At 36.6% G+C, this 24,585-nt stretch overlaps 1 protein-coding gene across 2 annotated transcripts in view; it reads left to right on the top strand.

Moving 5' to 3' along the window:
* Positions 1-6,558: 6,558 nt before the first annotated feature.
* The window catches only part of ADGRL4 (adhesion G protein-coupled receptor L4), a 132,632-nt gene continuing 114,605 nt past the window's right edge, over positions 6,559-24,585 (top strand). The window contains exons 1-2 of one of the 2 annotated variants that reach the window (XM_081493890.1): positions 6,559-7,039; positions 8,390-8,539. In XM_081493890.1, coding sequence (XP_081350016.1) covers positions 7,018-7,039; positions 8,390-8,539 — 172 coding nt within the window. In that variant the 5' untranslated portion in view covers positions 6,559-7,017. The remainder of the gene's footprint in view (positions 7,040-8,389; positions 8,540-24,585) is intronic. The other variant, XR_014054836.1, reaches the window with a different exon arrangement.

A 24,585-nucleotide genomic window follows, 5' to 3' on the forward strand; every position in this document is an offset into this window, starting at 1 on the left:
TAATAGGCACTGTTTAAAAGTTTTTAAAAGTACTTTCTTACAAGTATAAATAAAATTCTTCAGTTCTCACAAATATGAGGGCAATAATGGACATTTAGGAAGTGCCTACGTTAAATTACCTGCTTACATAGAAAGCTTATTCTTATTTTCTGATTAAAAAGCCAAAGTGAAAAAGCACCTTGAAGTAGGATATCAACCTTATGATTAAGGGGTCAATCATGTAGATAATAATTTAACTTAAACTTCTTTTGCAGTGAGACAATTTCACACCTAAAAATGTTGTTACAATTATAGTTTAGAATTCTTTTAACTTTAAACCTGTGTTTATATTAGAAAAGTTACCTATAAATACTTGGATACCCATTAATGAAAAACAAAAATAAAACCTCTTGATCATTCAGTGTTCTGGACTCAGCAATCATATTCATCACAAAAATAAAATAATGTGATAATTTTTTTCACCTCATTACTCTTCACATGACAAATAATCTTGTTTACATTTCACAAGCAAGTTTTAACTTCCAAAAGACATCATTCTGAGTACGTTTTCCCTTTGTGGAAGTCCATTCATAGAAAAAAATGTTTCTGAAATTATCACTAACTGATCATCATTTTAGGTTTCCATCACTTTCTCATAAGTCACCGAATAAAAATAAAAGGTGTTTATATAATTTCATATGACAAAGAAGTCTATTTTACTCATACATTTAAATTTTTTCATTGGAAAAAATATTAATACTAGGTATAATTAAAATTTGAAAAACATCAATAACATTTCAGAATTTTGGAGGAGAAATTATTATAACTGGTTTGTGAATAATTTTTAAGACATAAATGAGAAATAAACTCTGTTATCTTAGCCCTTGTTAAACAATGTTAATATACAAGTTGTGCGTCAATGATGCCTTTATGCTACCATAACTTTGAGTAAATGTCACCTTTAAATTTGTCTGTTTCTGTGTAAGCACAATTATTTTCACAATTCGTTGACTAGAGATAGTACATTTGCATTTATTTGTGATTTCAGCTAGAGATAAGGGGAAAATGCATGGCATGATGCCTATCTTTAACAATTTTTTTTTAATGAGATCAATCACAAATGACTATAAGCTAATGTATCTTATTTAGACTTCCAGATAGGTTTTTAATTTTTAAGCCAATCCCTTCTCACAGAAGGATATTAATAAAATAGATTACAATAAGAAAATTAAATCTTGTCTGAGATTAAAGATTTGTGACAAAGTAGGAAGTAAAGAGCAAGAATAAAAAGATAATTCTCAAAGTGGTAGGATGTCAATAATGACGTCCCCTGGAGATTTGAATCAGTAGCTTATATCCTCAATATACATGTTAAAAATAATAGATGACAGTGAAGAACAAGCAGCTGAAATATGCTAATAGTATGTAATTACAATACTTAATTTTGGTAAAAAATTGAGGGAAATGGAGAATTGTAAGAAAGTATACTAAACTGGTGATTAAAGAACACAAAGGTAAATGAAATGTAATATAAAGCACAAAGTATTACATACCTTAAGAAATCATTTAAATTACTTGCACATCCTGATGGACTCTGCAACCTCTCAGGATATTATTTCGGACAATTCAATGAGAAAGAGCAATCAACTACAAATAAATCAATGCTACAACATGTTAAAAGCATAGCTAAAAAGTATAACAATATTAAATAGATGACGAATGTAGCATGGTTTCTATTTTAGAAGTATTGCCATTTTTAAAAGGTGAGGTCAGTTTCATATTCTTGTAACATGGAAAAGGTTCAAACAAAGGAAAATACATTAATAAGATAATGTAGAAGTCAGTTACAATACAAACAACCAGCATAATGTACCTACCTCTATTTTTTGGCTAATGCCTGGCTTAAAAATATCAGTTTCTAAAGTGTGGGTGCTAATCTATAAATCTTTATAAACCATAGAACAGAAAAAAACATATAAAACAGAGATATTTGCAAATGTTAAACAGAATAATGGAACGATTTAGTGAGTTTTCTGAAGGCCACAAAACAATCAAACAACCAGGCTGGGAAGGAACTTGGATCTCCTCCCTTCCAGCCAAGGTTGAAAATTACCAGATGCTTTTTGTACCCTCTTTGTAGCACAGAAGCTAGTTAAGTGTTTCTGTTTCTAGTTTTTGAAACTCAATTTTTATTTTTTTTAAACTAACTTGAGTATTATAATTAGAATATTAAGTTGTTAAAAGTGCTTTGTGGAAATGTGTACTAAAACATTAAAATTTATATTCGATACAAGATATATATTTGATAGACTCAATATAGATTAGAAAGTCACAAATACCCAGGTAACTAGTTTCAGAAGTTGCAGCATCTCTACTCTGACTATTTAAGATCATTAGTTTAATGATAGACCAAAAATGCTCCTCACAGTTTGGGAAATATAGATTATAATTAACTAAGGGTTTTCCTGACTTTTTCTTTAAATTTAAATGCAAGTGATAGAGATTGGCTATATCCCCATGAAATTGGGCTTTCCCGGTGGCTTAGATGGTAAAGAATCTGCCTACAATGCAAGAGATCCAGGTTCAATCCCCCGGCTGGGAAGACTCCCTGGAGAAGGGAATGGCTATTCACTCCAGTATTCTTGCCTGGAGAATCCCATGGTCAGAGGAGCCTGGCAGGCTACAGTCCATGGGGTGGCAAAGAGTTAGACACGACTGAGCCACTAACACAACAACAACAATGATAACATGAAATGTATCTGTAAACCTAAAAGACATTTGAAGCAAACAAACTACAAAGTAAAAGTTTTTATTTCTAATAGACTTGACTACACACCATTCTAGGTATTTACTGATTTATTTATTCATCCAATCATCACTTTTACAATTATATATCTTTATCCTCAAGCCATGTGTGAGGTGTCATAGAAGAAAAATTAATTACATTTTTTACTGTCGGTTCTAAGAGACCAGGTTAAGAATCATTAACAGACAGGTTCACATTGTGGAAACTCAATCCTTATCCACTTGTAGAAGTTTCCTTACAATGAGGAATTAATGTTCCACTTTGGTAAAGTTTTTCTTGGTTTAAACATTGAGTATATTGTCATCTGATTACTCTTTCCAACCTTACACATAACTCAATTTTCCTTTTTTCTTTTAAACCTTTTACAGTATTTTTTCAATTGCACATTGCTAATTCTAGATTTGAAAAAAACAAAAATTGACTTGTGGTAGAAAAACGTATCTGGTAAAATGTAACCCTACTGAGGGTCCTATGGGAATACAGATAATAAGAAATGAGGAAACACTTAAATTAACAATTGTTGACAAAGTTTCCATAGTTGAGAAAATTCAATGATGTGAGTAATGATGATATTCTAAGAAATAGTCAGAGTTGGCCAAACACTTAGAATTCAGTCACACTATCAACACCCAGGTGAGGAATCAGTATCCCAGGGGTCTCATGAAGGGGGACCAGAAGCCAGGTGTATTTCTTGTGTTAGTCACTGTGGGCACGGCAAATACATTTATGGGAAAGGACTTCATTTCCGTTGTGTAATATTTTCCTATATTTGATGCTTTAAATATTAAAGGTATCAAATACCCAATAGTTCTGAAATGTATGTTAATGACTTTAACAACCCACTATGATCTACTAAGGCAAGCATTGTTATTTGCATGTAACAGTGGGTAAACTGGTCCCCAAATAGGTTAAACAATCTATTCATGATAAAAGTTAGAGCTAAACCCAGGTCTTTCACAGTAAATACTATCCATAGCAAGCTTCAACCTGACCAAGAATCTTTCAAGGAAATCCTGTTTAATTTGGCACCTTACAGACAGACCCAAGATAGAACTAATCATGGATTTGATAAGATCTCACATTGTAGGATGAATGTTTGTACTAGTGTATTAAAACCACAATCAGGTAGGCAGCTTAAAATGATTTTACTTCCATGTGTTTTATTTAGGCCAAAATCAAGCTTTAAGGGATTGTTAAATTTTCAAAACACTAGACATGTCTCAGTGGTACCCAAATAAAGAGTGCTGACAAAAGTTTAAGCTTAAGGTCCTATATTTCTTTGAGAATATTTCTTTAAACTATGATTTTCTCTCACAATTAAAATGTTTGGATTGAAAATTCTAAATATTTTTCATTAACATAAAGACAACAGATTCAAAATTATTGTTATTATATTTATTTCTTATGGATATAGACTTTTTCAAGTAGTAAATTTTAATTTGATTAAAAAGAATAATCTTAAAACTATGAGCATCATTAAATACTTCATGCTTACTTTTTGCTCTCCTGTATTTTCTTGATAAAAAGTAAATGAATAAACTTTTTTTAATAAAAACACATGTAAAGGAAAAAGTTTGAAGAATATTTTAATTGCATTTTAGCTAATTTTTGTTAATTGTTAAGCAATACATACACTTGGCTGCCTTCTATTATCTTTATTATAAAAATTAAGAGTAAGCATGTGCAGATGATCTATGGAGCAAACTAATTTATGATAGTGATTTTAAAAGCAAGTACTGTGTTTCAGTTTGTAACTTGTCTCTGGAAATAATATATTTATACATTTACGTCTTTCAAATGATGAGTACACCCAATGACTGCATATGACAAGTATGATGCAACAACTTTGGAAAAACTAGCTTTCCACCAATGGATCGGGTCATTGGAATACCTCAAATTTTACCTTATAAAACCAGGTTTGTTACTTTTTCCCCTTCAAAGCCACTCTTCATCTTATCTTTCTTCCTTTTGTGAATTTCAGCTGTGGTTTCTGTTTCTGTCCACACATGTAGAAGACATTCACACTCTCCGTCTTAAACCTATCCCTCAGCCTTAGCAAGTCCACCAGATGTCAATTTCCTTTAATTCTTTCTCCAATCTGTCCCTATCTCCCCCACCTGAATATTCCTATCCTGGTTCAGGCAGTTGTAGTCTATTTCCTGGACTACTCCGGCTTCTCAGCCTTTGATGTCTCCATAACATCCCTCATTCAGACTGATGCCAGAGTTTTATTCACTGAATCACTGTCTAGTTTTAAAAAGAAAAAAAAAAAAAAAGGAATCTTCAAAGAAAACCAATTAACAGCAGAATAAAGTCCAAAAATTATATTTGTGGTATTTAGGGCATTTAAATCACCTTTCCAGACTCCCTGGGTAATTGTAAATGATGACTACTCATTTTTGCAGTAGCCTTCTCAGGGTGATACTGCTATATAAAGAATATAGCAGAGTGACTAAAAGCAGTGGTTCAGAAACAAAAGAGCCTGGGATTGAATCTAACCAGTCACTTAAGATACTGTGTGATTTCAAGCAAATCACACCACACTTCTGTTCCTCATTTATTCTGGAACCATACTCAAGAGCTTTTTGTAGGAATAGAATTTAGCTAGAAAAGAGTTCAGAAAAAGAGTTGAAAGCCAAGGAAATATGTCTATATATAGTATAGTAGTATACAGTTTAGTCTCTCAGTTGTGTCCAACTCTTTGCCAACCCCATGGACTGCAGCATGCCAGGCCTCCCCGTCCATCACCAACTCCCAGAGTTTACTCAAACTCATGTCCATTGAGTCAGTGATGCCATCCAACCATCTCATTCTCTATTATCCCCTTCCCCTGCCTTCAATCTTTCCCAGCATCAGGGTCTTTGCAAATGAGTCAGCTCTTCGCATCAGATGGCCAAAGTACTGGAGTTTCAGCTTCAACATCAGTTGTTCCAATGAACACTCAGACTGATCTCCTTTGGGATGGACTGGTTAAATCTCCTTGCAGTCCAAGGGACTCTCAAGAGTCTTCTCCAACACCACTTTGCATATAAGTTAAGTAAGCAGAGGTGTGCCCAACTGTTAAAAGGTAAAATGACTGGTGTCTGAGACACAAAGACCAGTCATTTCTTTATACTACTTTATTGAGGTATAATTTATACGTGATAAAATGCACAAATTTTAAGAGATGACTCCTGACAAACCCATGCATTTGGGTAACCACCATACCAATCAAAACGCAGAATATTCCCATTATCTCACATTTCCCTCTGTGCCTCCCTGCAGTCAATCCCACACTCCACTCCAACCTCGAGGAACTACTTATCTGCTTTCTGTCTTATAGATCAGCCTCACCTGACAGTTATGTTTAACTTTTACACTAAAACTGTTTCCTTGTTTCAACCTAAATGATCTGAATCTATGTAGTCAACTCATACACAGTAACATGTAAGGAAAGCTATATATAATGCACCAGGGGTTCAGGAGAGGTGACTGGTGAGCAGAGGGGTAAATTTTAGTTGAAAGTGGAAAAGGTAATTTTGTACTTCGTAAACATTTAATTCTTGACACTTGTGGTTTTGGTTTGCTTGTTATTTACTCATTTTAGACACAAGCCTAACCTGTAGGCAAGATAGAGTATTTTTTATTCTTCACTATGGAATCCTGAGTTCCCACAAGGTGTGGACTGAAAGCTGGGAATCCAGGCCCTGTTGTTTGGAGCCAAGTTTCCAGCCTACTTCTAGACCCACAGCTCTTTAGGGGAAAGTGTTAGTGAAGGGAGAAAAAAAAAAAAAAAAAGACGTGACTTGGGAACTGAGGTTGTAGGAAGGATCCCCTGAGATCTAGGGAGTTCTGGATGTTCTTTCGGCGGGGAAGCTCCGCAGACATCAGGAGCGCATTGTCTTGGAGGTCTGCGGCCGGGACTCTGCGCCCGGGACTCTGCGCCCGGGAACGGGACAAAATCCCTCCGCAACTCCACGGAGCGCACGGGGTTGGCAGCCCCGCGGCCGGGAGGAGGTCAGGGTGGCGTAGGGGCCGGGTCCGGACGTGGCCTGCAGACTCAGCGCTGGACACACGCACTCACACAAAAGAGGCCGGAAAGTGGCGGGAGGAAGCGGCCGCGTCACGCGGGCCCTAGCCAGGAGCCTGGCGCGCCCGCTCCGCCGCGTCCCAGGTACTCGGGCCGCTGGTCCCATCGCTCCGCCCGCGCCTCCGCCACCGCCACCGCCACCGCCACCACCGCGGCGCCGCCAATGAGACTCCTCCCGCTCCTAGGTAAGTGCCTGTGCCCGGCGGCCAGGGCTGCCCCGGACCAGCACCTGTAGGGAGTATGGTATTTCCAAGGTGGTACTCACGGGCCAAGTGCATTTCGCCAAGACTCCTGGGAGAACTGAAAAAGCCCTTCCCAGGATGTTTTTTTCCTTGGCCTTTCAACGCTGGGGTTCGATATTCAGTACCCAGGAACTAAGTCATCTCTTTGTTCCTGCTGACCAAGTCGCCAAAGTCCCAGACTTTGACTTTTCTTCGGTTCGTCCCTCAAAAAATCTGGGAACTTCAAACCATTAACACTTGTGAGAGGTTTCCTGGCCTTGTTTCAAGGGGACTGCTGGCCCAGACTTTGAGTTTCTTTAAAATGACCAATTTGATGATACTGTGCAGAAAGATAATAAATCACATCTTTGAAGCCAAATTAATTCTAGTTTAGACACTATATACAGCCCTACGTGAAGCTGGGATTTATAATTGAATGTTTAAGAATCTCTTGTTACCAGATAAGACCCATTTATCTCGGATGACTGTTTTCAGAATAATGACTTGCGTGATTCATAACTGTCCATCCCAAGCAGGCTTGTCTTGAGAAGGCCTAGGACAACAATAAAAAAAGGAACGTCCTACGCTTTTCCTTATCTTTTCCTAACAGCCCACAAAATACCATTGCCAACTTTGTTTACAAGAACTCTGAAATAAAGGCTTGTACTCTCTTAATGCTGCATGTTTTTAGTCATGTTTGAATGGCGTCCCGTTTCTGGAAATTCAGTCTTTGACAAGTACATTGAGTTGGGTGTTTTCCCCCCTCCAATGGAAGAAAATGTTAAAGAAACTTTATTATGGAAAAGGCAGAATTTTAAAAGATCTTTAGAACACAGAAAAAAAAAAACATTAATTGCATTTGTCCTCCTGGATGGTATGATATGTTGTTTTTCACCTTAAAACAACACAGATTTAACTTTGAAAAGACCCAGATAACTCAGTTCACCTTGATTTCTTTCTGCACAGAGTCATTCCCAGGGTACGGATATTGTTTTACAGTCATGCAACTACCTTTAAAAGTATCTCACCTCAGGGTGAAAGGTCCAGTGATGTTAGAATACTGTTTTCTTTATAAAGCCAGGTTGTTTACTACATTTCAACTTGGTTGAGGTTTACTTGATAAAAGTTGAGAATGAAGAAAAGTGTTAATTCCTGCTTGTGCCCTGTTATTTACCTAAATTCTCCTTTGGAAAATTCTCATAAAGTATTTATCTAGATGGGAAAAAAAAGAAGGATATTATTGTATATATTGTCTAATTCAACAATGGAAGAAGGTTTTTCTTTTTGAAAAGGTGTATTCTCTACTTTCCTTAGTGGGTTTTTCCACTTTGCTGAATTGTTGCTGCACTCAAAACTGTATCAAGACGCCTTGTCACCCAAATGCAAAATGTGAAATTCGGAATGGAGCTGAAGGCTGCTATTGCAACATTGGATATTCAGGAAATGGTGTCACAATTTGTGAAGGTAAACAATGTTTATTACCTCTTTTGTTGTGTATTTTAATATTAAGGTCTGATATGACAGCTTTTTTTTCTAATCTAGAAATTAAGTTGTCTTACTTTATACTGCTTGATTTCATGCTATTGGTAAAAAAAAAAAAGAAAAGAAAAAAAGCTTAATTAACTAAACAATAAATTTGAGCTTTGCAGGTCAAAATTTGTACTTGATTATGGGTTTTTGATGATTCCATGCATATCTTATTGGGTTGGTTAGAAAGTAGTTCCATAAAATGGCATGGAAAAATCTGAATGAACTCTTGGCCAACCCAATAGTTTGGGTAGATTGTTCTTGAACTTAAGCTGGAAAAGTAGGTTGCAGAGAGCAAAGTCAGTACTTTTAGGGAAAAAAGCACAGAGAATTCATGAAGACCAGGCTATATCCATATATGTTGCATTTAGATACCTTCCTTAGTACTTGAGTATCTAAATTTGAGAATACCATTAAGAGATTTGAATTTTTTATCCTGTGTACTCTGGACATATACCCTGGAGAGATAGAAAAAAAATTTTTTGAAATATATTCTATTCTGAAATAGTAGATCTCGTTTATGGAACTTTAGGCTAAAGCCCAGAGAAAGAACTCCAGGAAAGTTCCTTTTGAGGTTACTATTTAGCCTGTTGGCTTGATGAACAGAACACCATCCGATAATCAAATTTAAGTGATTTCTTATCTGTGGTCTCCATCATTACCATGCCTCTTCTTTCCTCAGTCTTTACTCAATCTTTATTCTCTTTCATTTTTAGTTGAATTTAGAAATGGCACCCCACTCCAGTACTCTTGCCTGGAAAATCCCATGGACCGAGGAGCCTGGTAGGCTGCAGTCCATGGGGTCGCTAAGAGTCGGACACGACTAAGCGACTTCACTGTCATTTTCATTTTCATGCATTGGAGAAGGAAATGGCAACCCACTCCAGTGCTCTTGCCTGGAGAATCCCAGGGACCGGGGAGCCTGGTGCGCTGCCGTCTATGTTGTGGCACAGAGTCGGACACGACTGAAGCGACTTAGCAGCAGCAGTTTAACTAGGTCAATAGGGCAAAATTCTCTGTGGGAGAAAGCAAGAAAAAAAAAAAGTTCCAAGTTAGATAAATTAGTTTTAAAATATAATTAAATGGCAAATTCAAATTAGAACTTTGTGTTAACACTCCTAAATGTATTTAAGATAACATGAACTTTTTCTAATTAAGCCAGCATATTGTACATTGTTAATATTGCGTGTGTTTGCATATAGCATAAACAAGTTGCATCTTATGATTCAACTTGATAGGCTTTTAAAAAAGATTAAATATGCAGTATATAGTAAGGCCAGACCTCATCATAATTAGTTTAACGTTTAAAAAATGTGGAGCAAAGCGACAGTTGCTTAATGGTACATTAGATCAGGCATTTCTGCTTGTATATACAGCCAGGATTTGTAATTTACTATTGTACAAGCACTACAAAACTCTTTCCGTAAATAATCTTGAATTTTTATTGTGTATTTAATTGAATGGCATTATGGCAAGTTGACAGTTGAGTGACCTTCAAAATACGGCATCAGACATATTAGTGTGTTTTTCCACTAATCATTGCAAATTGTACCAGAGTACTTTATAAGCAGTGTTGCCTTTTTGTTCTTTAGATACTTTTCAACTGTCATGATTACCATCATTAACATTAGTAATTTTTCACAATTTGGACCCTCATCAGTCAACCAGTTCATAGTCATGTTTTTAATGATTTCTTTTAAAAACACATCTTCTATTATTCAATGTAGTTGTTTCTTCCCCCTGCAGTTAAGTCAATAGCCAGCTGAAGGGCAGAAAACATTTTCCATTGAAAAATAAAAATATTTCAAGACCTTTGGCCCTGCACTTCATTTTTAAATAGAACACAATTTTTAATGGGAATTTTTTTCTTTTAAAATTCTTCTTAAATTCCCTTCTTATTTAAAGAATGGTACATATTCACTTGTGTTGATATTCACTATTTGAGGTTTATAATATCCTCTTAAATTGTTCAATCAGTGATTTTCATCTTTTTCACCTTTTATTAATTCACTGACAGATTTGACACTTTTTTTTCAGTAAATACATTTACTCTGATTTTTGGAATTAAAGCATTTTTAACTTCTGAATCATCTAGGTTATATTTTGGGCATGAATCATCTTGTTGCCTTTTTCTCATCTCTAAAGAGCTTCCCATCTTTCCTTATTTTTCTCTAAGATTGTTAGTAGACCACTATGAAATCATTGGACAGATTTTTTGTTACAGAGGATGCCTACATTTTGAGCAATGAAAATTGTTGTTTTTTGGCATTATAAATATCATCTTCATTCCCTGATAGCTCAGTTGGTAAAGAATCCACCTGCAATGCAGGAGACCCCAGTTTGACTCCTGGATTGGGACGATCCACTAGAGAAAGGATAGTCTACCCACTCCAGTATTCTTGGGCTTCCCTTGTGACTCAACTGGTAAAGAATCTGCCTGCAATGCTGGAGACCTGGGTTGGATCCCTGGGTTGGAAAGATCCCCTGGAGAAGGGAAAGGCTACCCACTGCAGTTTTCTGGCCTGGAGAATTCCATGGATTGTATAGTCCATGAAATCACTAAGAATCGGACACAACTGATTTTCACTTTCATTATCTTTATAAAATTTGTCTCCCTCAAAACCTCCCAAATAAATATCACGATAATAACCCAACCTTACTAAATGTATTCTGTTCCAAGAGCTAGTTTTGAATAAGTTATTTAGACTTTGGATTACACAGTCCCACAGAAACAAGTTTTAATAGTAGTGATTTTATCTCATTAATTCTCTTTTTATTAAACAAGTATTTATTATGTCCATGATTATTATCATTATCATCATCATCAGGATAGTTAATATTTACTGTGCACTTAGTCCAATATATTAATTAGCATAACACCTTCATCCATTATTATTCCCATTTTATCTGTAAAGAAATAGAGTCTTAAGAAAGTTAAGTGAAAATCTCAAGTGCCACAGCAAATAAGTAGAGGAGCCAAGACTTGAACCCAAGTCTGTCTCATCCCAGTGCCTGTATTATTACTCACTGTGTTTGACCATAAGGCCTCTGCTTATCAGATACTGCTACGCCCTTGGGTTAAAATTATAAATAGGAAATTGACCTTGATTTCTAGTATATCTGAGGTCAGTCACAGAATTATATTAATAATTTGACACAGTGTTATAAAAGGTATTAGAAGAGGTAAATTTGAAATGTATAATCAACTGCAAGGAACTCTGCAAATGGAGGTGACATTTACACTCAGAATTGAGGATAAATTTGTTTTATTAAGATCAACTTGATGAAGATCTTTGTTAAGATCAACTTATTAAGGTGAGCTTCCCTGGTGGCTCAGTGATAAAGAATCTGCCTGCAATGCAGGAGACCCAGGTTCAATCCTTGGGTCAGAATATCTCCTGGAGAAGGAAATGGCAACCCATTCCAGTATTCTTGTCTGGAGAATTCCATGAACAGAGGAGCCTGGTCGGCTACAGTCCATAGGGTCACAAGCGACTAACACACACATTAAGATCAACAAAGTGACAAAGAGAAGTCAGGCAAAAGGAATCAGCTGGAACAAAGGCCTAGAAGTTGAACATGTGTTTTGTTTGCTTGTTTGTTTGTTTTAAGGAGCTCCAGTTATTTCATGCTGACTATATATCACAATATATATTAGTTGAGGGATCAGTGGAAATTAAGTCAAGATGTCAAAGGTATGGACTTTGTTCTGTTAACCAAAAAAGAACCATTGGTAGATATTGAGTAGCTGAATTACAGTGATAAGACTGTTGATATTAGAAAGATGACTCCCTTAGGTAGAGTAAGAATGGATTAGTGAGGGGTCAACCCACAAAAGGCCATTTACCCAACCTGTAAAACCAATAATTATATTTGTACAGTTCATTATAGTTTATACTGCTTCTACCCAGTGTATCTTTAATTCTTATATCAAGCTTTTGAAATATAAACTACAGATGCTATATTTTACTGACAAATGCCAATATAACTGGTTATAGCTATTAATAGCTTCTATTGAGCTCCATGCTACAGCCTTTACATATGAGAGAAGTAGGACTCTGAAAGCCTAAGTGAGTTTCCCAGGATCCCAAGGCTAATGTGGTACTGCTGCTGCTGCTAAGTCGCTTCCGTCGTGTCCGACTCTGTGCGACCCCATAGACAGCAGCCCACCAGGCTCCACCGTCCCTAGGATTCTCCAGGCAAGAACATTGGAGTGGAGGACTCACCCCTGGAATCTCAGCCTTCTCTAGATTACCAAAAGTGTCAGTGTATTACCAGTCACCTGACATAATCCGGGTAGTACAGATTTTTCAATCGAATTGTTAGAACAGGATCATTTTAACAAGAGTTTATTTATTACCACTTTATTGAAGTATTAATGATAATTTATTTACACACTTACCTTTATGCTGACATGTAAGTACATTTTAAGATAGGAGGTAAAAATGTTTGTATAGAAATTTTGGGGTATGTTTAAAGGCGATTGAAATTGTTGATATTTAACTCTGAAATGTAGGTGATTTTAATTCTTTAAATATATATTACTATTACTATTCCTTATGGTTCTCAGTACATTTTTGGTTACCTTCTAGTGCACAGTAGTTTACAAATATAGGAAGTTAAAGATCCCTCCTCTCCCAGGTAATTATGTTATAAAAGGGAAGAAGGTATGAATGGCTGAAATAATCTTTGGGTACACCTAAAACACTATTGCTTGAGTTGAAATAAACTGAACTGTGAGAAACAAGAAGCAGGAGCTAAGTGGAGGATGCAGTTCAGTGCATGTTTGTGTGAGAGGATGGGGTGGGGGTAAGAAAATAGTCTCTACTCTTGTATCAGCTCACTAAGTGGGGCAGTATTTTTGAAAGTTTCGTGTAGTCAGAATGTGTAGGAGGAAAACACTTGCCCCAGGTAGGAAGAGGAAGGGTCAGGAAGGATGTAATTGACTGCCTGTATGCATGCATAACATTTTTTCACAGCTCAAGACATGCTATTATGAACAACATCACAGGCACTTTACAGAAAATAATGAAGTCTTGGTACCTGACTCAAGGAGCCACACTGTATGATTAAAAAGTAGTTTTTCATTATTATCTAATAACCATATGTATGCTTGTAAAATTCAACTGGAAGAATATCATAATAAACTAGAGAGCAGTATCAGGCTGATAAAGGTAGAGAGAACAGTATGACAATAGCTATCTAAGAGCAGAATGTGGGAGAGATAGTAATTAAAATAGTCCACTAACATCAATCTACCCAGGATAAAATAGAAGTACTGAGAACATATAATTGCTTCCATAACAATTTTTTCTTTTTTAGTAATAAAGAGGATACTCATCAAAATAGGCAAAGCAACAGTCATCAAAACAGATACAAAGCATGCAAAATGTATATGTTGTATACATGCACATTAGTTAACACAATTGGGTATACTCTAAACTATGTCCTACAAATAATAACTGTAGTTATAAATATTTAATGAAGTAATAATGTCTGTAATAGAAATGTGACCAGAAAAACAACTCTTCTTTGCTCATGTCTCAATGGTATTTCATATTTAATAATGATACATACACATAGTCATGGCTGTATGATGTGTATAGGTATATATACGTACATATCTTTTGTCTTTTATGAGGTATAATTATATTCTGCATGTAAATGATTTTTAAGAACAAACATGCTGAACAAACTAATGGGTGTCATTCCTCACCAGAGTAAATATCATCATAAGATGGTTCGTTTATGAAAATGATGCTATTGGTGCTCAAAACTGTTCTCGGACTTTTATTTATAATTTATGTATATGATATAAATTGAATTTAAATTCCTTAGATATATATTTATTTTTTCCTATCCTCAATGGCAGTGAGATTTTGAGAGGGAGTGAGATTTTGAGACAGATTTTGAGGCAGTGAGATTTTGTTTAATTTTCAGAAACAGCTAAGTGAAACTTTTAGCCAAATCTGATTAATTGCCAAAATGGTGTTAGGAAAATTGTGTGTGGTTATAAATTAATATGAGGTGAAGTACTTTTTATGAGTAGCATGAAATGAAGACTTTTTTGGTTTTGAAGTGTTTTGATATTGCATGTAATAGCAAGATCACTGTGAATAAATATACTGACATTCAAGTTGTTAATTTTCATTAGCATGCTTATGTTCTGTTATTTGTTTAATATAGATGTATCATATTCATGCATTCAATTCACAAACATTATCTTGTTCTTCAGGAATACAATTCCAAAGGGCATTGTTAATATCTCTAGTTCTAAAAGTAACAAAGATAAGCCTAATACATTGATGAACTAGATTCTGTATCAACTTATTTAAAAATGTTTTCACTTCTGAAAGGGGAAAACATGTACACCCATGGTGGATTCATGTCAATGTATGGCAAAACAAATACAATATTGTAAAGTTAAAAAATAGATAAATAAACTAATTTAAAATAAATACATAAAAATGTTTTCACTGATACAAATATTTTATAAAATAAAGATTACAATGTAGGACAAAATATCATAAAATGTGTCCGTGCAGTTTTTGGGGGAACAGAACAAGCATTTTCAATTATGATAAAGCATCATCATTACCTTTAAAATGACTCAGAAAAAAGCAAAATGATTTACTCATTCCAGCAATTAGAATATTCATTTTGTCCCTGTCATTTTTGAAACCTGTTATAGTTTTGAAAGTTTAAAATTTGGTACCCTTAACAATTTAATATACCAACATTCTGTTTCTGTTACCAAAAAAGATGGTCCATCAGTTTAGTTTTGCCATGATCAGGCAAATTAAATAGTCTGGCTACCTAAGTGAGTATTTATTAAGTCAGTTTGGAACAAAAACAAAGAAAGTGAATCTTTAAAATATACTCATATTTGCCTTCTGTGAAGTTACAAACCCAGAAGGTACAGTGGATCAGAACTGCCTGGATCAGTTTCCACTAGAGAAGTGATTTTTCACAGCAGATTCTGAATCTTGTCTTTTTGGTCTTAAGGCTGCAAATGGGTATCTTTTGAATATTTGATTTTCATTTCTCATCTGGCATAATAAGCACTTCTGGTAGTTTATCTGCAACTTTTCTTATCCTTTTATATTTATTACTTGTAGCTCAGTTGGTAAAAAATCTGCCTGCAATGCAGGTGACCCGTGTTCAATTCCTGGGTCGGGAAGATCCCCTGGAGATGGAAATGGCAGGCCACAGTCCATGGGGTCACAAGGGTCAGACACGACTTAGCAACTAAACCACCACCACGACCACCTTTTGTGATATTGGAACTTAGGAGTCGAGAATTTAGTAGCAGCCAGTGCCAGCATTTTCTTTCATTTCTTCCTTTCTCTTTCTCTTTTTTTCCCCTCTTTGTCCACCTTCTCTACCTTCCTCTCTTTCCTTTTCTCCAGTCCTTGGAAGGAAGCACCTTATGATTTTTGTAATTGTTCAGTCACCCAGTCATGTCCAAATCTTTGTTATCCCATGGACTGCAGCACGCCAGGCCTCCCTGTCCCTCACCATTTCCCAAAGTTTGCACAAGGTCATGTCCATTGCTTCGGTGAGGCCATGTTATCCTTTGGCTCCCTCTTCTCCTTCTACCCTCAATCTTTCCCAGCATCAGGGACTTTTCAAGTAAGTCAGCTGTTCGTATCAGATGACCAAAATACTGGAATTTCAGCTTCAGCATCAGTCATTCCACTGAGTATTCACGGTTGATCTCCCTTAAGATTTACTGGTTTAATCTTTCTGTACAAGGGACTCTCAGGAGTCTTCTCCAGCACCACAGTTTGAAGGCATCAATCCACCTTCTTTACGGTCCAGTTCGCACAACTGTATGTGACCACTATGAAGACCATAACCGTGACTATACAGACCTTTGTCAGCAGAGGAATGTCTCTGCTTTTCAACACACTGTCTAGGTTTGTCATTGCTTTCCAGACATGAAGCAAACGTCTTCTTATTTCATGGCTGCGGTCACCATCTGCAGTGATTTTAGAGCCCAAAGAAGAGGAAATCTGTTACTTCTTCCACCTTTGCCCCTTCTATTTGCCATGCAGTAATGGGGCCTGGTGTCATGATCTTCGTTTTTTTAATACTCACTTTTAAGCCAGCTCTTTCACTGTCCTCCTTCACAGTCATCAAGAGGCTCTTTAGTTCCTCTGCTTTCTGCCATTAAAGTGGTATCATCTGCATATCTGAGGTTGTTGATGTTTCTCTCGCCTATCTTGATTTCAGCCTGTACTCATCCAGTCTGACATTTCTCATGATGAGCTCTGCTGCTGCTGCTGCTGCTGCTGCTGCTGCTAAGTTGCTTCAGTCATGTCCAACCCTGTGCGACCCCGTAGACGGTAGCCCACCAGGCTCCGCCGTCCCTGGGATTCTCCAGGCAAGAACACTGGAGTGGGTTGCCATTTCCTTCTCCAATGCATGAAAGTGAAAAGGAAAAGTGAAGTCGCTCAGTTGTCCGACTCTTAGTGACCCCATGGACCGCAGCCTACCAGGCTCCTCCATCCATGGGATTTTCCAGGCAAGAGTACTGGAGTGGGGTGCCATTGCCTTCTCCAGTAATGCGCTCAGTGTGTAGATTAAACAAACAGGGTGACAGCAGACAGGCCTAAAGTACTCCTTTCTTGATCTTGAACCAGTCATTTGTTCCATACAGAGTTATAGCTGTTGCTTCTTGATCTGCATACAGGTTTCGCAGAAGAAAGGTAAGATGGTCTGGTATTCCCATCTCTTTAAGAACTTTCCACAGTTTATTATGATCCACAAAGTCAAAGGCTTTGGCACAGTCGATGAAACGGGGGTGGATGTTTTTCTGGAATTTCCTAGCTCTCTATGATCCAATAAATGTTGGCAGTTTGATCTCTGGTATGGCTTTTAAGTAATATTTAAAGAATATTTGAAGATTTAGAAATCTATGTCTCAATAACATTGCATCCACGTTTTCTTTCATATGTGAAATATTACTAAACATTTTTGAGGAAGTAAATTTTTTGTAAAAACGAATGTATTTTTATACACTCCAGAGGAATTTCTTAGGAAAAGAATAATAATGCAAAATTGAAAATGTATGAATTCTAATGTGCTTCTAGATAGCTGTGTATCAAGTTTTTTTTTAAGTGAGGTGCCTATTTCCTTGTGACTTCTTGTACTAAATGGAAAAATGTAACCTATTAAAAATGAGAGTCTAAATTACCCCAAGGCTTACATTCCAGGATGCATGCTTTCTGTGAACTTCATCCAAATAAATAAAACACCTTTGCCAATTTCAGAAATTCTTTTCCTTGTAACTAGAAGTATGACCTCTTTCATCTGTTATCAAGGAAGGTTACACAATAGAGAAAACAAACTCAAGTACAATAATTAGGCAGAATGTCCTCAAACCATCCACTCTATAAGATTACAAATTCTTTTACCATATAAAAAGAGAAAAATAAAGGAATAAACCATTATAAAAACTTGAAGCTAATATTTTATTTTTAAAAAGAGAAGGAAAAAAGGACTTGTGTCATTTGAGTTTTGCTGATCAACTCCACAGTTTTAAATCTGAAAAGTTCTCTAATCTAATTTGACAGTGTCATTTTTCAGGAATCATTTTTCTAAGTCATCCTGTTTCATGTTTACCTCATAGGACAATTATGAGAATGAATGAGATATAAACTAAGAAGTAATCTGAGATCTTAAAGAAGAGTTTAACATGGATATATGATTTTGGATTTTCCCAACCAATTTATAATGAAATATGAAAATGTTTCTTCATGTAGAAGTCTCATTTGTTTTTAATTACTTTTTAATCAGTATTAGCTAGATGGATTCTTTGCATATTTAAAATCAGAAAAGTAACATCAGATAACTAATGGCACAGAGAATTAAACAGAAATAGTAAAAATCAACATAGAACTTCTGAGTTCTAATATCAATAATCAAAAAGACTTATTCAAATTTCTATGTTAAATCAATCCTAGATAAGACTTACTATCTGAGTTAACATTACCAAAGTATTGACTTTTTTTTCCAAGTGAAGACTATCATTTTCTTTTTTCTTACTGCAGGTTAAAATGTTTATTCTTCATATATATTATATATACATATACATATATATATATATCAGTTCAGTTCAGTCGCTCAGTCGTGTCCGACTCTTTGCGACACCATGAAGGCCAGGCCACCCTTTCCATCACCAACTCCCGGAGTTTACCTAAACTCATGTCCATTGAGTCGGTGATGCCATCCAACCATCTCATCCTCTGTCGTCCCCTTCTCCCCCTGCCTTCAATCTTTCCCAGCATCAGGGTCTTTTCAAACGAGTCAGCTCTTCGCATCAACTGGCCAAAGTATTGGAGTTTAAGCTTCAACATTAGTCCTTCCAATGAACACCCAGGACTGATCTCCTTTAGGATGGACTGGTTGGATCTCCTTGCAGTCCAAGGGACTCTCAAGAGTCTACTCTAACACCACAATTCAAAAGCATCAATTCTTCGGAGCTCACCTTTCTTTATAGTCCCACTCTCACATCCATACGTGACTACTGGAAAAACCATAGCCTTGACTAGACGGACTTTTGTTGGCAAAGTAATGTCTCTGCTTTTTAATATACCATCTAGGTTGGTCATAACTTTCCTTTCAAGGAGTAAGCGTCTTATAATTTCATGGCTGCAGTCACTATCTGTACTGATTTTGGAGCCCCCCAAAATAAAGTCTGCCACTGTTTCCACTGTTTCCCCATCTATTTGCCATGAAGTGATGGGACTGGATGCCATGATCTTAGTTTTCTGAACGTTGAGCTTTAAGCCAACTTTTTCACTCTCCTCTTTTACTTTCATCAAGGGGCTCTTTAGTTCTTCGCTTTCTGCTATAAGGGTGGTATCATCTGCTTCTCCGAGGTTATTGATATTTCTCCTGGCAATTTTGATCCCAGCTTGTGCTTCTTCCAGCCCAGCATTTCTCATGGTGTGCTCTGCATATAAGTTAAATAAGCAGGGTAGTTAGTCACCTGTGAAATAATTCCTTCTTAGTGTAGTCATGGCCGAGTGGTCTAGGAGATGGACTAGAAATCCACTAGGGTCTCCCCACGCAGGTTCAAATCCTGCCGACTACGTGGTAGTTACCTGTGAAATATATATATATGACTTACTGACTTCCTAGGTGGCTCAGCCATAATGTTTCCATCTTCCAATTGAGGAGACACAGGAGACAGTTCAATCCCTGGGTTGAGAAGATCCTCTGGAGGAGTAAATGGCAACCCATTCCAGTATTCTTGCCTGGAAAATCCCATGGACAGAGGAGCATGGCAGGCTACATTTCATAGGGTCACAAAGAGTCAGACACTCAGTGAGCAACTGAGCATGCACGCGTGCACACACACACACACACTCTTATAATATGTGCTACTGATGATAAAGCATCAACAGCAATAAAATTAGATACCATTTTTCTAGAATTAGTTTTCATTTTTTGCATGCTAAGTGAACAAGGCAGTTCTACCATCTTATACTTTTTGTTCAGTTATATCTTTAGGAAATGCTAGGAAATTTAAGGTGGCTCAGACAATGAAGAATCCACATGCAATGCAGGAGACCTGGGTTTGATCCCTGGGTTGAGAAGAGATGTTTGAGAAGGGCATGGCAACCCACTCCAGTATTCTTGGCTCCATGGACAGAGGAGCCTGATGGGCCATAGTCCATGGGATCACAAAGAGTCAGACACAACTGAGTGACTAAGCACTGCAGAGGAAATTTAAAGGGCTTTGCAGGTGGTGCTAGTGGTAAAGAAACTGTCTGCCAATGCAGGAGACATAAGAGATAGAAGTTTGATCCTTGGGTTGGGAAGATCCCCTGGAGGGGGGAACAGCAACCCACTCCAGTATTCTTGCCTGGAGAATCCCATGGACAGAGGAGCCTGGCAGACTACTGTCCATAGGGTCACAAAGAGTTGGACATGATTGGAGCGACTTAGCACACATACACACAGGAAATTTAAATTAAGTGAAAATTGTACTCTAGATGTGGGATTTTCATATTTTTTAAACCTCTTTTGCTTTTCAAGAAAATATTAGTATAAAGAACAAAGAAATTTGGAGTTAGCACCTTTAACATCACAAAGTGACTCACTGAGTCTCAATTTTTTTGTTTTGTTTATTGTAGTTCCCTATTTGTCAGTATTTTAAATTTGCTAATTTCATTTTGCAAAATTGATGATATTTCTTTTGTTCTTGGAATGTCAATTTTCTACAGTCCCAGTTTTAATAGAATACCAGCATACTTTATAGCCAAATCCCAGTCATTTGGAAGCAAATTAACCATATTATCCATTTTCCCATTATTTCTCTTCTTCCTTTTTTGGTCTCTTTAGTGCTTAAGTAAGTAACTTCAGATTTACAGCTTATTCACAAAAAGAATAATAATACTGATGTTAATTTGAGTGCTTTCTCTGAACTACCTTCTATTCTAAGCACTTTACATGAATTTATAAATTTAATCTTCGTAACAACTCTAAAATAAAAGCTCATATTATCCTCAATTTATAGATTAAGTAATTTTCCCAGAGGAAGCACATTCAAACAATTGCCTCATATGATCTTCAAACTACTATGTGAGGTAAATCTGTAAATAATGAAATTGAATCTCATTAATAAAAAATGAATTATTGTTGTTCTTCCCCTCCCACCTTGATTCTGTTTTTTTTTTCCCACTACATTATCAAAACAACTGATAAAAAGAAAAAAATGTGTGGTGTATACATTTATGACACTTTAGGAATAAGTGCAGGGAATTTAAAACAATTTACAAGCTTTAATATTTTGATGAAATTCATAGACCAGGAACGGTTATTTTACTCCTGTTTATCGATGTCTTTAAAGCCCAGTGAATTGACAATAAAGTCAGTGAAATCAGAGAGGATTCATGAGAAGTCTACAAATTAAGAGCAGACTTCTCAAAGCAGAATCTTGTGCTACAAGTGGGATAGTTCAGTGTACCCAGAGCAGGCTTCAGTGAAGATGATGTCTTTTCCCTGTGGTCGTCATATTCTTTCTCTTGCCCAGAAAAGGAGTAGAAACTTAAGTGATTGGTTGACATTATTTTCCTAAGGCTGTGCAGATTGGTCTATTCCCCACTGGTGTTTGCTCCCAAATAAAGCCAAGAAAATACTCTCAAAGAAAACTTTGTCATCTGCCTGCCATCACTGAAGTTGAAAATTAATGCCAGATTTCTGCCCATTCCCCACCTATGCTAACTGGAATAATGCTGGAAACTTGCTATAACACACCCACATATACAGGAAACTCAGAACTCTTGTGCTAAAGAATTTGTAATTGTCTGGCAGACAAAATGTAGGCCAAAATACCTGTGATAATCAACATTGTTCTTTAGTTATAAACATGACGGTCATTTAAGGATAACCAATCATTGGAGAAAAGCCAAAAATACAAACACAGAAATGAATAAATGGAACAACTGGCCTAAGAAAGATACTTTCTAAGAAGAGGAATGAGGTTGAAGGAAAAATTCCAGTTGATCCCCTCAAAGAGATTCTCAGAAAGTTTGCATCCAAACAAAACAAATAAAATATGCTTCTGTGTATGAAAAAGCTATCATACCACAAAACATACTTTCTTCTTTAGTGTGTTCCATAACCTTTTGCTACTCAATCCCTTGTGCTTTGTTTTCCTTTTATTCATCTCCTTTTGTAGCAATCCTTCAAAACAATAAGCTGGTAAAATTGTCAGTAATGTAAGCAATTCTTAAAAACAGAAGATTGAGACTCAAGTCTCTATTCTTGGGTTTTCTCTCCTATAGAAAAGATCACACATAGAACAGGGAAGCTACAAATTTCAAATTTGCTTACACATCAGTGGAGGATACCTGTGGACTGCGTAAGTCAAAATATTCTTAAATTCGTCAGCTCAATACCATCTGCCTTTTTATAACCCACTTTCATCCCCTTGCTACATCTCTCCCAAATTCCTTCCCTAGTTTATCTGAAAGGTGAAACAGGGTAGTCAATATGTTTTCTGACCCTAATTCCATGACATACTGGTGAATTTTCACATTGTGATATCACTAGTATTGGGATAGAGCCCATACTTGGTACCTAAGAATAGTGCTGCTGCTGCTGCTGCTGCTGCTAAGTCGCTTCAGTGGTGTCTGACTCTGTGCGACCCCATAGATGGCAGCCCAGCAGGCTCCTCCATCCCTGGGATTCTCCAGGCAAGAATACTGGAGTGGGTTGCCATTTCCTTTTCCAAGCATTATGGTTGAAAAGCTTCTGCTCCATTTAATTGAACTCAAGATTTATTTTTGATTCACTTATAACTTCTGTGGTTATAATACTGCAATTATCTGCAGTGTCCAACCTATGTTGTTTGTTTTCCCTGAGTGATTTCCTGAATTCACAGGCTAATATGCTTAATAGTTGCTACCAAAAAAATCTATTTTTTCTGCTCCATTGAAATATATTTATCTTCTGATCTATATTATTCCCAGATTAAGGCAATAATATACAATAGAGGAGGAGAAAAATAATACTCAGAGACTGCAAAACTAAAAGGCAAAGATGGAAGCTATGAGAACAAATCTGAGAAACCAAACACAGAGAACCTAATACCCATCCAATCAAAGTTTTATTGAAGAGGGGTCAGGCAAGACTTAGCAAAAGAAATAACAAAAGATATAAGACAATTTCCCAAAGCTTAAGAAACACAAGAGTTTTCATTTCAAAGAATCCTCCAATATTCACCTGTCTTTTGCATAATATGTTTGTGCCTTACATTTCAGCTTTTGTTTAAGGAATACCTCTATTGATATCTTGCTATAAAAGAGGAGTATAGTTTACTTTATGATCTGTCATTTTTATTTATACATTCAAGATGTTTATTACCTTTATGCACCTAAATAATAGAATATGTAGGCTCCTTCATTCATATAGCATAGTTGAAAACCTACTCAAATTATAGTGACAAAAAGTGCTTTTTAAAAAGACATTTGAGTGACTCTTACCATCGGGAGAGTGAGTAGAGGCCATGTGGCCAAGATTCATCCATGACCACTACAAGAAGATTGTCAGTCCTTTAGGCCTCCATTTCTATATTCATCTACTTTCATTTAACTTCTACTTCATTTAAGCCCTTTTCTGATGCTAATTATAGCTTAAGAGAGGAAGGGTATGTTTTAGAAATCCTGCAATATTACCCTGTCATCTTAAAAATAAAATAATTACTACTACAAAGTTTTCTCTTCCAGGTTTCCATTATTCAGTTCAGTTCAGTCACTCAGTTGTGTCTGACTGTCTGCGACCCCATGGACTGCAGCACACCAGGCCTCCCTGTCCATCACCAACTCCTGGAGTTTACTCAAACTCATGTCCATTGAGTCGGTGATACCATCTAACCATATCATCCTCTGCTGTCTTCTTCTCCTCCCGCCTTCAGTCTTTCCCAGCATCAGGGTCTTTTCAAATGAGTCAGTTCTTCACATCAGGTGGCCAAAGTATTCCATTATTAGATCCCTTTTTATATCCTTATTACTAACTAAGACCCAGCCCTGTAACTTGACCCCTCCTAGTATGTCATGCCCTAGTAACTAGATTCGTTGATAATATATTCTGATATAACTGTACCAAGGTCTCTCTTGTTATTTATATGGACCGGTATATAGAATCTGCCTGCAATGTGGGAGACATGGGTTCTTAACCCTGGGTTGGGAAGATCCTCTGGAGAAGGGAAACGGTCACCCACTCCATTATTCTTGCCTGGAGAATTCCATGGACAGAGGAGCCTTGCAGGCCCCAGTCCATGGAGTCGCAAAGAGTCAGACCTGACTAACCAACTTTCACTTCACACATTCGCGTGCACGCACGCACACACACACACATGCACACACATGTATACACACACACACTAGTCCTGTTCAACTGAGACTCTTATGATAATGGTTGTTAATGTCTCTCTCAGCTTTAAAATTCGGATTCTGTTATTGTGAGAC

Source organism: Giraffa tippelskirchi, chromosome 5 (genome assembly GCF_054371585.1).
Source record: "Giraffa tippelskirchi isolate mGirTip1 chromosome 5, T2T-mGirTip1v1.2.pri, whole genome shotgun sequence".
Taxonomy (NCBI): Eukaryota; Metazoa; Chordata; class Mammalia; order Artiodactyla; family Giraffidae; genus Giraffa; species Giraffa tippelskirchi.